Genomic DNA, 14,361 nt, shown 5'->3' on the forward strand with positions numbered 1-14,361 from the left:
TGACTGTTCTACCAAGACAGAACATTTGAATATTCCCTTTTGACTATGCACTAAAACAATACACTTCACTGAGTTAGATACAGTTCGTGGTATGACCGCGTCAGGGAGCAGCGAGAGCAGGGCTGCTCACATGTGCCGGGAGCAGAGGATTCCCCTGGCACGGGCAGGGCACAGTCCCGCAGCTCCTGAGCAGGGTTGGCAATGGGGAGAGCAGCCAGCAGCCCCGGACGAGGCCAGGGCACGAGTCAGGTCCAGGGAGTCCAGACAGGAGGAGCAGGAGATGGGGCTGGAGACAAAGTTACCTACAACAGAAGTGGAACCAACTGGGACAGCAGAAGGCAGGGCTGGCCACGGCCACAACGCATCTCTGCCCGCTTACCTGGGGCTCCAGCACAGAGCTGACACAGGGCCCGTTAGTTCGCTCAGGGCCCTGCAAGATCTAAGTGCCTGCCACTTGTAAAATGTTTTCTTCCCAAGCAACAGGGATAACAAAACTTGGAAAGATAAATCTTCCTGCTACAGAAAATTAAATTATCTCTTATTGTGCTGCGCTACCTTAGTCACTGAAAATAATATAACCTCAGGAAGAATTACTCTCTTTTTTAGTTTTTTTCGTTTTTTTGCCTTTGGTTTTAGAGTCAAGGTATAAATGGACCCAATATTTATTCTTAATGTTAATCTTAGGACATTATCTAATTATCTCAAATCTAATAATAAAAACAAACACTGTGAAAACGAGCAAGAAACAGCAGAATTATAAAACTAAAAAAATACTAAGCTGCTTCATGGCCTGGCCTTTGGATTATCTCTTTCAGTTAATGGATTTCATGTTTTACATTCAAATGCATAAAAATCCCTCTGAATCCTTAGTTCCTTCTCCACTTGCTGGTAAACGTTATTTTTAGTGAACTCCTTTATGTGTTCTTTGTTAACATTAAAATCATAATATCCTATCTAAGCACAGAAAGGATATTTCAAAATTCAGCTTAGAATTCTGGATTCTGCAACTCAAATGTTTCACATAATTCTTTGTCATGCTAGTTTGATTTGGTTTCAGTCAGTAATCCAGGGGTGTTAATGTAATACAAATGCTTAACATATTCTATAAAGATCTGGCAATTTTTCTTGCCCTCAGCTTTACAAATGAAGAAAAGGGACATTTTCATTACAGTTATATCCAACAAAAGCATTTGAAACATTAACTTCTTTGAAAATTGAAGTGTCCCTTAAACCAGTGATGAAGTGGTGGCACAGATGTGTATAATTCTGTATTAAGTAAGAACTGCTTCTGGTTTAGGATTTTTCCTGTAGAGGGTGACAGAGGACTGATGATTTCTTCTTTCATTGTCTTACTTCTAGAGATTGTTCCTGTCCTCATTTGAAGTCAATGGACGTAGGCTCAGACACAAAACCTCTCTATAGTATTAGTTTTGGGCAGCCTATAAGGTGGTCTTAAAGGTCTGCTACTTATGTTTGCTTTCTATTATAAATATATTTATTTTCTTTACCTGATAGACCATATATGACCCTCTTATTTAAATGCTATTGCAGTACTTTGGCATATCTGAGAGCAGGGCAAATATTAGGATGAATAAAATTGCTTATACAAAGACAGATCTCTTATTATACAAAAAGTTTATAAGCCATATGCAACCAAAAGGAATTTTGAAGGTTTTTTTTTTTCTGTACATTCAGAAGAAAATATTGGTATTTAAGACTGCAGGGTAGAATTCTGCAGGGTAGAATTAAGTTTCCATTTATATCCACAAAAGTTTGCCTGAAACCATTTAAGTCCTACTCCTAAAAATGGAGAGAGACACACTATAGAATTGCCAAATACACAAACACCTACTGTTGATTCCAGAAAAATTTATGAAAATCATACTTTTTGGGGAACTCTATAAAGGAAAAAGTGTGATATATTCATAGGATCACAATCCCAAGCTTTTCCATGCAGCGAAGGAACATTTTTTCCCCCAAATTTATTCAGAGAACCTTATCACTTGACTGGGAATACACTCTGTCGATTCTTAATAACATTGTAGAAGCAAATCCTTTCTGTTGTTTAAATTCCAGTTCTTACAAATACATAAAGTGACCACTTTAAAGACCACCAGAGAAAAGATAATGGAAGTGACTCTAAGTGAATTGTATGAATGGGTTTCTTCAAAAGTATATTTTCATTATCTAGTCAAAATTTTAGTAACTTGAGTGTTCTAAAAAACAATTTACAATAACAAGCTTGAATTGAACCATTCATATGTTCATTCATAGGCAGAAATCTCCAAACTCTGAAGCATCCTGTGGTATTAAAGCTTTTTCAGTAGGTATGATTTCTCTTTTATTGCACTTATTTTTTTGCCATCAAGTAGTAGCTCATCTCCAGATAATGGATTAATTATGTAACCTTACTGTAGAATTTAGACTTAATTTTTTTATTTTCTAACCTCTCCCAATTTTACAAATATTTCTTTGAATTGCTCCCAGCTGTTAAGGCATGGTCAAAATAACAGATTACTTGAAATATAACAGGTGGTCTAGATTTCTTACTAAGTAAACTTTCTGTGCGTGCATCTGACCTCTCAGAAATGTACTTGTTTATTTGTACGTTATACTCTGGCTTAACCACCATGCTTGGAGGGACTGGGTTAAGCCTAGTCTGGTAAGAGCTTTTGCTCCTGCTAGCTTCAGAAATAAACACTGAAGTTTGGCAATCTGGAATGTCTATATGCTTTTTGCCAAGTACTTGTGATATTTTATAATCCTTAGATTTTTACAAAGTCATCATGCATTCACTGACACCAACAGGTAAAATTACACTCTCATGACTAAGCTAATTGATTTTCCAAAAGCTCTAACAGTATCTGTCACAGGTCTAGGCCTAAAAAATCTAAGATTACAGCCACCACTTGCGTAGCTGTTATACTTTTTAATCAAGCCTATATCGAAATTAAATACAGACTGAAGATGTGGGGCTCGGCTTGGTTCATTCTGTGCCCTGTCGTCTCCTGCCCTCTCCTGTCCCCTCTCCTCAGGACTGCTCTGCAAAGCAATTTATGCTTATAATTGTTTTCTGCTCATGTGGGCCATGTCCTTCAATTGCAATTAACTAACAGTTAGCAGATATCTTTATGCATTTTAGCGGCAGGAATGCTGCCTAATGTTCTTGTCTGTTCTTTGATGTAATTGTGTAGAATTACATTCATTTCCCTTAATCTTACCCTAGGAAATATTTTCTTACACAATTGTTTAGAAATTACAGTTATTGCTACTCTGTTTATTCTTATTTGTCATATGAGGTCATTCACTTCTATGTTAATGCATATGTGTGAGGAATGATATATCTGCCTATCCTTTCCTGGCAAGCCAAACTTCTTGTCACACCAAATATAATCTTTTTAAAGAAATGCTGCTTTTATATTTATGAAGTATGTGTTAGATATTCTAACATGTCACACTGGCTGAGGCCTTTTTTTCAAGGGTTGGTGGAGTAAAGGCATTTCATTTTCAAATGTTGACAGCTTGCTTTGTGTAGTCAAATGGGATTGTGTTGGCAGTCCTTTCTAATGGAAGCTCTTGATTGTAGAAGCACTTTTTCTTTTTTTCCTTTTTTTTTTTAAGTTAAGGAACATCTGACCTTGTTAGAAGGAAATCTCCAGGCTATCCTATGCAGTGTTGACATAGTGATTTCATTTATAACCAAATGCTAAGTAGACTGCTTTTGAGATGACTGCTTCCCCCACTTCATTTGTTTTGTCTTCTTGTGTACATGTATGGCAATGCATGTTTTTAAGCTGGAGGTTTTGACAGACCATTTACTGTATTATTTATGGGTCAACAGTGGATGGCCCCCAACAGCGCTCAGTTTATAGAATTTTATTCCAGAAACAAACTGTATTCTGAAAATAATCCTTAATTCATTCTCTGTAGCAGCATGAATTGTAGAAAGAACTGTAGAACCTTGCAAATATTTCAGAGAATCTCGATTTTCAATTCATTCTTCAGAAACACATTGTACTGTTCTGTTTAAAGTTTGGAGCTGATTTAGAAGTTCTGTTAGGGGTCTGGATTCCATTTAGCAAATTATTTTGAAAGTATAAGACTAAGTGTTTTCTCTGACATTTGCATAAAATACTGCTGAAGTCCTTGTGCATGGATTACAAAATCTTCCTCTTTTTTCTTGGAATGGACCCTTGCCATATTGTAATACATAGCTGTTGTATCTACTTGTTTTCTTTTATTATCATATACCCAGTGTTCTCTTATCTCTGTTGTTTCTGCCATGCACAGAAAAGAGAACAAAAATCCAGCAGCTCATTCGGGGGAATCAGCAACTGAACAGTACTTTATTTTCAGAGAATTGTGACAATATTTCCAAACACTCCAAAAAATATAATAAAAGAAATTACTAAATACAACACTTTATTGAATTACAGGGTGAATCTGAGCTGATATTATGAAAAAAGTTTTTATTAGGAACTTCTCAAAAATAGAAGTGCTCTAAATTTTAAGTGAGAGCAAGTGTTTTGTTGATGGTGGTAAACATACCATACCCAACTTTGGGTGTACCACAAGCTGTTCTTTATTCTGTTCTCCTTCTGAAAATATACTTCTAAATGTATGTCTACCTGACTATTATTTAGAAAGTTGACCTAATTCGGTCTTTTAGTGCCATTTTAGGTACCATTGTTCCATTAGGGTATTACTGAAAACTTACTTAGATCAAATACACAGAGTAAACACAGCAGCCTGAAATTTCCTTGGAATATTTAGAATTGCATGTGTTTTCCATACCTTTGTCTATTAGGGAGTTTTTTCTATCAGAGGATGCCCGCCATTTCTATGCTAAGTGTGACCAATCCCCTTTTTAGTCACCTATTGCAGCTCCATGGTACCTATGGTCTCCCCAGCAGGCCGTGCATGTAACTGCTAGGAGAACGGTCTGATAATCACTACCCTGCACTTGACAAATCCACAAATATCATATCAGCTTTTTGAGTATGTGGCAATTGTCAGGGATTAAATTTATACTGTGAACTTTGCTGTTACATAGCATTTTATTAAGATACCTATCACCTATTAATTTCTTCTTTTTTACTTATTTTCTTCCTTGACTGCTCTGCTCCTCAATTCATGCATTAACCTCTCTTTCCAAATAAGAATCATAGTATCATCCAAGATTCTTATTTTATACCTTATCTAGAATTAGAATTCTCCTCAGTCACACCATACTCTCAGTATTCTGTTATTTGCTTCAGGGAATTAAAACATGGTATAGCACCCATTCTTCACAACCACCTCTGACTTTGTCTTCTTTTCTCTCCACTTCTGCACCATTCTCAGGTGCTCTAGTACCTCAGCATGGTCTGACCTTACAGCTGGTCCTGCTTTGAGCAGGAGCGTGGACTTGATCACCTGAGGTCATTACCAACCTGAATTCTTCTATGATCCTGTGATACTGGTCTGCTTGCTTTCAAAGAAGCAACACGTCGGAGGGTTGTTCTTTCGCTTGCATTCCTATGTGTCTGGAATTCTCTACTTGGTCCCAAGTAAGATATTTTAATAACTTTTCCTCTCCATATTTTATGTGAAAGAGTTCTTTTGCTCCCTGTGAGTGAGTGCATTTATGCTCTAATAAGAAAAATTCTGTTAAAGGTCATTTAAAATAGCCACAATCGCATAATGTATTTTGTATGTTGATTAGTAGTATTAAAGTAACTTTATCATACTCTGTGTTCAAAGTAGCTGTAACACAGAAATTACTTTTTAATCCTTGTTTAGTCTCTTTTATGTGAAATCAAATACATGTTTAATCTTGTACAGTATTACCTGCAGAACCTATTTGCTTATTCTCTTCTGTATGCTGTAGCTCTTTCTAGTCTTCATGATTAACAGAAATGTGAGCACATTAAGCCTGTAATATTTCAGTACATTTATCATAAGCAACATATTTTATAAGAAAGTTTATGAAAAGTACAAGAATTGAATGCTTGTATTTAATTTTTTAGTATCTTTAAGTAGTAGTAGGAAGAGAATTGAAGCTACTGACTCTTCTAGATTTTTGTAATACTGAGTTTCTGTTATAAGGAAATTCTAGTTCTCTGCTTTTATCCTAAGCCTTATGATGATTTAGTTAAATGTATAGCAGGCAGAATTAAATCTGATCTTGATACAACTTTTACCTATGCAGCTGTGACTAAGCAAAACCTGCAAAATTAGATTTAACTGTGAGTGCCTGAAATTAGAACATTTAATCAGAAAGTGAATCAAATGCCCTTAGGATGTACAACATACTCATTTAGTACTCCCAGACTTTTTTTTTTTGAGGAGGAGGAGGAGGAGGCAGGCATATGTCAAAATAAGGTATCTGGGGGAATGGAACATCTACATTCAGAAATTTAAGCCATTAACCAAGTAAGGAAAAGCATTTTAGTTAGCTGTTCATGCAAATGGTGGTGCTTTATAATGACTGAGTTCACTTTTCCTGTTAAAAGGCCTTATCCTGCTGTTTTATACACATTACCTCTTTGAATATGTGGCAAACCCACTCAGTACCTGTAATTCAGGGTGTCAAGCTAAAGGTCCTTGTTGATTTAGTTCTAATATTTTTAAGAACAAGGGTAATAAAACTGCTGTTCTGTGGACTAAGACTTTCCTCTTCTATAATTATCTTTGTAACACAGTGCAACTTAAAGCATGATCCCAGGCCCGCTGTAATAAATGTTAATGGTCTTATTGACGTCATTGATTCATTGATCTCCAACGGGTCCGTTTGTCTAGTTTTATAAAGCTACTGCAGCTATCTGAAGACCATGCTTTAGAATAGGCGTCAGATGGCAGTATTTCATAGCATAAAAGAAAATAGCTCTCATTATACAGTGTGTTGTTTGAAAAAAATGATTGGACTCATATGGACTTGCTAGTATTTTTTAATAAATAAGAAATAATAATAGATTAAGAGAAAGGTGATATGTTTGTTCTTCATAGATATAAAATAAACATTTTCATATGGTATGCTTTTATTTTTTCTGCTTGTTGAGGACCAGTGCTGTCTGCACTACTCTTCCAATTGTAAAAGAGTGGAAGCAGTTATTGTGTAAGTTATGATTTAATCCAATTCTTTTTCTGTCTAGGGATTAGCCCTTCATTTCCAGTGAACTGGAAACTAATAAAACATAGTTTAAAATTTTGGTTTTGTAGTTTTAATAATACCTGGGCTTTATTCTATATTTGGTCAGTGTTAGTTTTTACATCGTGATTAAATCTTCTATAAAATTTTAGAAAAATACACAAAAACATAATGCACAGTGATTCCTGCATCCCGTGGTGCTGTTCAGTATTGAGTTAAATTTGTAAATACATTGTTATCAAATTTCACATATGACGCAGTACAGTTAAACTTGTCTACATAATGGGGCTGACACCTGATAGCAATGTCATTCTTAACATAAGCTGACCTTTCAGTTGCTGTTCTGCTCTACTTCTCTCAGCATCATGATGTTCTCTTTATAATCCTCATCAGGAATTGTGGCTTCGGTGCTAAGTACAAAGGTGATTCCTCTCCATTGTGACAGAAGGCTGCTTTTGCAGGAGTTCTGAATTTGCCATGAGACAGAAAACAGTATTTGCCTTTCACACCTGGTCATGTAATTGTGGTCAAATACCCTTCACTCCATTGAAAGCCTGGACACTCTGTGTGCTTCAGAAGGAAATTCTTATTCACAAAGGAAAGCTGGATTGTAAGACAAAGTAAAAGAGGAAAAATATATTGTACCAATGAAAATTATATGTAACCAATGTTCTGACATTAAAAAGAAATCTCTCACAAAATGGTGATGGTTTGTGCCTGTAGGATGAACAGGAAGTATGGTTGTAACTGAAAAGATTGTTGCTGTTGTTGCTGTAAAAATGAATGTACAAAGCTTAAGCAAATATTAGCCTACTACCAGTTATTACAGCTCTTTGTCCACTATCAGTGAGTTATGAACAAAATTGAACATGTTTATAAAAAATTTGTCTTTTGGAATAGATAAAGTGAGTTATTTTAATTAAAAATGAAAAAAAAATCTCGGGATTGATTGACAAAGGTTTTGTTGGATCAGAAAACTGCACTGATATCTTGTTGCATAGTGCAATGAAAAAAGATACTCTAAAAATGAAATTTAATAGCAGTATGATTGACCAAATAACTGCAAGTACTTCTGCCTTTTTGGCAGAAGAGAACTGCCTTTCAGAAGTTCTCTTTTAATATCTTTTGATAGTTTATTTCCCCAGCAGCTGTGAATAGAAAAAAGGCACTTCCTTTGTTCAAGTAGTGGTCATGATATGATGACATGCTGAATTAAGAACATCTCATTAAACAGATACTAGTAGCTGTGAGAGTCTGATTTCAGTTTGTGTGCAGATCTTAAATGTTTGGTTTGTTTTTCTGGAAAACGTAAGGTAGCAAGTGTTAGCCTTTCCTAAATGCACTTGAAGACTGGTTGTGGTAAACTGGCTTGGGGCGGGGAGAGGGAGAAGGCAGAACGTAAACTCTTTTACATTATTTAATTCTAGAATTTGCTATTAGCTTAAGAGGCAAAAGTTTGTAATCTTGATTTGTAAATGGGGACTGCATAGATAAATACTGTACATACTGGAAAAAACAGAAGAGGTTTTTCAGCAGTCCCCCTTTCCTCCAGCCTCCCTGAAGGTTCAGGAATAAGCAAACAGAAAGAATAACCAAACAAAATGAGCACACATCTGATGTTTAAGCCCTCCTCCAGCACTTTTTATGTACATAACCAGAAGTCACTCAAGCAGCTGCAGCACATTAGTTCCGATAGTTTAACAGGCAGCTTTACAGCTCCGACAAAGGCTGTGCTGAAGCAGTTTCTTCCTCCCGTGCTCACTTGCTATGATAGCTAATAAGTGATCTTTGGCAGCAGGGCTGTGAGAGGAGTGGTAATGTTTAATAGGTTTCTGTGGAGGAGTTAGCTTGCTTTTTTCTTTGTAGATCATTATCTATAGAGAGACGCTGAGGGCAGGCGACACCATGTTGAAAACAGAATAGGCTGAACTGGAGTTGGAGCTCTGCACAGTTCTTGGGAACTGATTTAGAAAGGAAGTATTTTAAGCAGTTAAGCCAATATTCAATTTTATTAGACCTTAATAACAAACTTACTTGGGAAACATGGCTCAGCAGACAAGTACAGACACTTTGGCTGTTCCTGAAGTGGGTAATACACATTGTCAAAATCCGTGGTTAAATGAAGATCTTGTGAAGACCCTGAGGGAAAACCTGTTGCAACATGAAAAGTCCAGGACATCTAGGAAATCTTCATCTGCTTCTCCCCGGCTGTCTCCAGTTATTTCTCCTCGAAACTCTCCAAGGCTTTTGCGCAGGATGCTTTTAAATAGCAACATACCAAAACAGCGGCGTTTCACTGTGGCACATACCTGGTAAGCGCTGAGCAGGTTGTCATGAAATGTCAGGTTAAGTTTTTTTCATAGAGCATTTATCTCCTCGATGTCAGTGCTAATGTTTTTTGGTTTGATCCCTGCATGAAACCCTCTGGTTGAAAGAGACAGTTCTTATTTGTGACTTAAGTTAATTTCAGACCTGAAGTTTAAAACAGTAATTTATATCAAGCAAGAAAACACATATTTGCTTGCACAAAAGCTACTTTATTTCCTCTGATTTCTTAGGTAATAATTCTTTTTTTCTCCTCCCCCAGAAATATAAACTGGAGTCTTAGGAAGGAAAAGTACTTATCTCATTCTGTGCCGTTCAGGCCAGAGTGAGTAGGCAATTTTTTTCTTTAATGTATATTTTAAATATTTTTAAATTATTTATAATAATTTATAATATATTATTATAATTTATATAATATATAAAATATTATTTTATTAGTTTAAATTAGTTTAAATTATATTATTATAATTTATAATATTAAAAATTATTTTATTAGTTTATTTATTTATTGGTAATTTATGACACCCCCCTGCCCCTAAGCAGGATAGCATAAGTTTGTTTATCTTTTAACAGTGCTCAAATTAAGAAGGACATGATAGAGAAGAGTGGTGGGAATAGATGTTGTATATGAAACAGTGATTTTTATTAAAGCAGTTGCTAGAATAAACAGAGGAAAGATGGCAAGGGAACCCCTTGTTAAATGATTCACTAGGACTACTTTTTTGGTAACTCAATCATTTCTTAGACATGTGTTTGTGATGAAATCTATAAAAGACATTAATTTTGTTGCATCCATCTTCTGTAAAACAGCAGCATAATTTAATTACTTAACTTATTCTTTTTTTTTTTTTAATGTTACATACGAGATTATTGTAACTTAATAATACACTCCTGTTTGCTTTGATGGTCCTGAGATCTTGATGTGTTCTTTCTTGTGAGATTTTTTTCCCCCATTATTTTTCAAATAAAAATGTAATATGAAGAAAGGAAGGCAATGAAATATATTCAAAGAAATTTAGTCATGCATTCTAAGCAGCAAATGAATATGCTATTCAAGTTTATCTTCATTTGTCTGAAATTAGGTTTACACCATAGCTATGTGACTGGTATGTGCATTGCACATTGTACACAAGTTTCCCTAAATCTTTATGTTTGTATTCATGTAGCTAAAATACTCCTTTGAGAAAATAATGTTTTTACCCTTGAAAAGGATGAGGAGAAACAAGTGTGCCTTTATACCTGAAGAATATTTGTTTTGAAACCAGTGTACCTGGTCAAAAATTGCAGAAATTACAGAGAATACGATGGATATTTCATGTCCCTTTAACAGTTATGCATAAATCCCAACAACATTAAGGATCTCTAACTGCTGGTCTGCATTAAATAATTTATAAAACAGTCATACATAAGAACATGCAGGATAAAAAAATAATTCGAGCAGAGCTGTTTTACATTGTAAGATGAAAATAAATAAGAATTTGTGAAAGTTTGCAGAAGGAAATTATCACATGTGATTATTTATGTGTTATTGTAGAGAGTTTAAGATGACAGAGAAAGGAAGGGTATTAAAAGGGACAGATATGAAGTGAACAAACAGGTTTGGGCAATGTGAAAGGGCAAAGGCTGGCATAGTCTTAAATAGTGGAATTTTGTTTAAATGCACTTCCTCTAGTGAGCTTCAGAAAGTTTTGAGTTTGGGTAGAGTACCTTTTTCAGCATGATGTGGAATGTTGGAAATGTTTGGGTTTTTCCCAAATATGTGAAATACTAGGCCTGCAAAATACTGTTGTTAAACAATTCATAGTTATTTCTAAATGATTTTTAAGACTAGCTCATCTTAGCAGCACTTTTTTTCCAGCGAGTAGAGAAGTAGAGAGTCAAGCAGAGAGTTACAATAAATTACCTGAGAACCTGCAAAGAAAAATAGTATTTCAGAAGGGGATATGTAGAAAAAACACTAATCTTAAGCACTAATATATATGATCAGAGTTACAGGCGTATGAAGGGAAGGAGAAGCACTACTGTGTGCTTACAAAATTTATTAGTTGCCAAATCCCATCAAGTCCTTAGTTACTGATAAGTCTTCACTTGGTTATCTATTTAGAAAACGGAAATGCTGTGTGATAGACATGTGGTTTCTGGATGCTTTGGCTACATAGGCAGTATAGTGCTTTTAATTCCATACCTATATAATCCATTTTAGGCAGCTCATAGGAAAAAAGTGCCTTTGAAAATGGAGTAGTTGTAAGCTTACTCCAGAATATTGTACTATGGAGGATCCATTCTGGGTTTAGTGGATATAGTTTGTTCCACCATAGTTATGACCTTCTCTGTAAGTGCTCTAATTTTCTTTTATTTCTGATTTAATGTGTTTTGTACTTTAAGAATAGTCGCTGAATTCTTGTATACATCTTTCTTGTTTAGTCCATTGTTTACACAGGCATTAAAATTTTTAATAACATGATCTTATTCAAGCCATCAATAAGTTGGAAAGCCATTCTGACTTTGTAAAATACCACTAGTTTTATAAATTTGCTATTTCCTTATGTTTTTCTTATGATTAGAAGTTTATGTATACAGGTAGCATAAGAACTAAATGTATAACACTACACATATTGCTGTGGTGCCAAATACAGCAACCACAGATTCAGTACACCAGGACAACTCATTTAGATTGTACCTAACTCCCTGATTTCCAGGTTCTGAAATGGCATTGAGATACAGTCAAGAAGAGGGTGGCAGATAGAGTAATTGTCCTGGCAACGTGGTTGTATTGGGTTTGCGTGGAAAGGATTTGGTAGTTGGGGGGTGAATACAGGGATAGCTTGTGTGAGAAGCTGCTAGAAGCTTCCCCTGTGTCCAATAGAGCCAACACCAGGTGGCTCCAAGACACACCCGCTGCTGGCCAAGGCCAAGACAATCAGCAACAGTGATAGCACTTTTGTGATAACATATTTAAGAAGGGAGAAAGGTTGCTGCACAATGGAAATTGCAGCTGGAGAGAGGAGTGAGAATATGTGAGAGAAACAACCCTGCAGACACCAAGGTCAGTGAAGAAGGAGGGGGAGGAGGTGCTCCAGATGCCAGAGCAGAGATTCCCCTGCAGCCTGTGGGGAAGACCATGGTGAGGCAGGCTGTCCCCCTGCAGCCCAGGGAGGTCCACGGTGGAGCAGATATCCACCTGCAGCCCGGGGAGGACCCCACACCAGAGCAGGTGGGTGCCCGAAGGATGCTGTGACCCCATGGGAAGCCAATGCTGGAGCAGGCTCCTGGCAGGACTTGTGACCCTGTGGGGGACCCACGCTGGAGCAGTCTGTGCCTGAAGGACTGCAGCCTGTGGAAGGGAACCACTCTGGAGCAATTTGTGAAGAACTGCAGCCTGTGGGAAGGACTCACTTTGGAGAAGTTCGTGGAGGACTGTCTCCCGTGGGAGGGACCCCATGCTGGAGCAGGGGAAGAGTGAGGAGTCCTGCCCCTGAGGAGGAAGGAGTGTTAGAGACAACATGTGATGAACTGACCACAACCCCCATTCCTCGTCCCCCTGCGCTGCTGGTGGGGAGAAGGTAGAGAAAATTGGGAGTAGAGTTGAGCCTGGGAAGGAGGGAGGGATGGGGTGAAGGTGTTTTAAGATTTGGTTTTTATTTCTCATTACCCTGATTACATTACTCTGATATGATTGGTAATAAATTAAACTAATTTCCCGAAGTCGAGTCTGTTTTGCCCATGATGGTTGTCATGGTTTAAGCCCAGACGGTAACAAAGCACCATGAAGCTGCTCACTCACTCCTCCCCCCTGGCGCCGGTGACGTGAGGAGAAAATATAAAGAAAAGCTCATGGGTTGAGACAAGGACTGGGAGGGATCACCCACCAATTATGGTCACAGGCAAAAGACAGACTCAACTTGGGGAAAAAACAAAATCACATTAATTTACTACAAATGAAATCAAATCAAAACAAGGATACCGAGAAGTAAACCCAAATCTTAAAACACCTTCACCCCACCCCTCCCTCCTTTCTGGCTCAATTTTACTCCTGAATTCTCTACGTCCTCCCTCCCAGCAGCACAGGGGGAGGGGGAATGGGGTTTGTGGTCAGTTCATCACACATTGTCTCTGCTGCTCCTTCCTCCACAGGGAGAGGACTCCTCACTCTTCCCCTGCTCCAGTGTGGGGTCCCTCCCATAGGATACAGTCCTTGACGAACTTCTCCAGCATGGGTTCTTTCCGCAGGCTGCAGTCCTTCAGGCACAGACTGCTTGAGCGCGGGCTTTCCCATGGAGTTACGGCCATCTTCAGGGGCCTCTGCTCCCCTCCATGGGCTGGGGAGGGACAGCCTGCCATCTCACCACGGGCTGCAGGGGCATCCCCTCCTTCACTGACCTCGGTATCCGCAGATGTGTTCCTCTCACATTCCAATCCCACTGCTCACTGCAGGTTCCCCTTCTTAACTACGTTCTCCCAGAGGTGCTACCACCGTCACTGCTGGGGTCGGCCTTGGCCAGAGGCAGGTCCGACTTGGAGCCAGGGAAGCTTCTAGCAGCTTCTCACAGGAGCAACCCCTGCAGCCCCTTCTCTGCTACCAAAAACCCCACCACACAAACCCAAAACAATGGTAACTGGTGAGTGATCTCTCCCTGTCCTTATCTTGACCCATGAGCCTTTTGTTATATTTTCTCTTGTCTGTCCAGCTGAGGTGGGGAGTAACAGAGTGGCTTTGGTGGTCACCTGGCATACAGCCTGTCTTTCATAAAGTCCATAGCTCTCCCCCTGTAATGGCCTGGGATGTAGAACTGTTGACACCAAGATTCATTTTCTTTATCATGTGACTATTATCCTTTCACATGAATAATTGAGTTATCATTTTTCTTCATATGGCAGGAGAATTCAGTCTTGTAAGGACTGCATAA

General features: G+C 37.9%; 1 protein-coding gene across 3 annotated transcripts in view; it reads left to right on the forward strand.

The window, feature by feature from the left end:
* PDE4D (phosphodiesterase 4D) overlaps nucleotides 1-14,361 on the forward strand; it is a 659,227-nt gene that overhangs the window by 274,097 nt on the left and 370,769 nt on the right. Inside the window, exon 1 of one of the 3 annotated variants that reach the window (XM_030004270.2) lies at nucleotides 9,173-9,441. The exons of the other annotated variants lie outside the window; for them this stretch is intronic. Within the exon in view, the coding sequence (XP_029860130.1) occupies nucleotides 9,173-9,441 (269 nt within the window). Of the gene's footprint in view, nucleotides 1-9,172; nucleotides 9,442-14,361 lie in introns of those variants that run through there. 3 annotated transcript variants of the gene reach the window in all.

Source organism: Aquila chrysaetos, chromosome Z (genome assembly GCF_900496995.4).
Source record: "Aquila chrysaetos chrysaetos chromosome Z, bAquChr1.4, whole genome shotgun sequence".
Lineage (NCBI taxonomy): Eukaryota > Metazoa > Chordata > Aves > Accipitriformes > Accipitridae > Aquila > Aquila chrysaetos.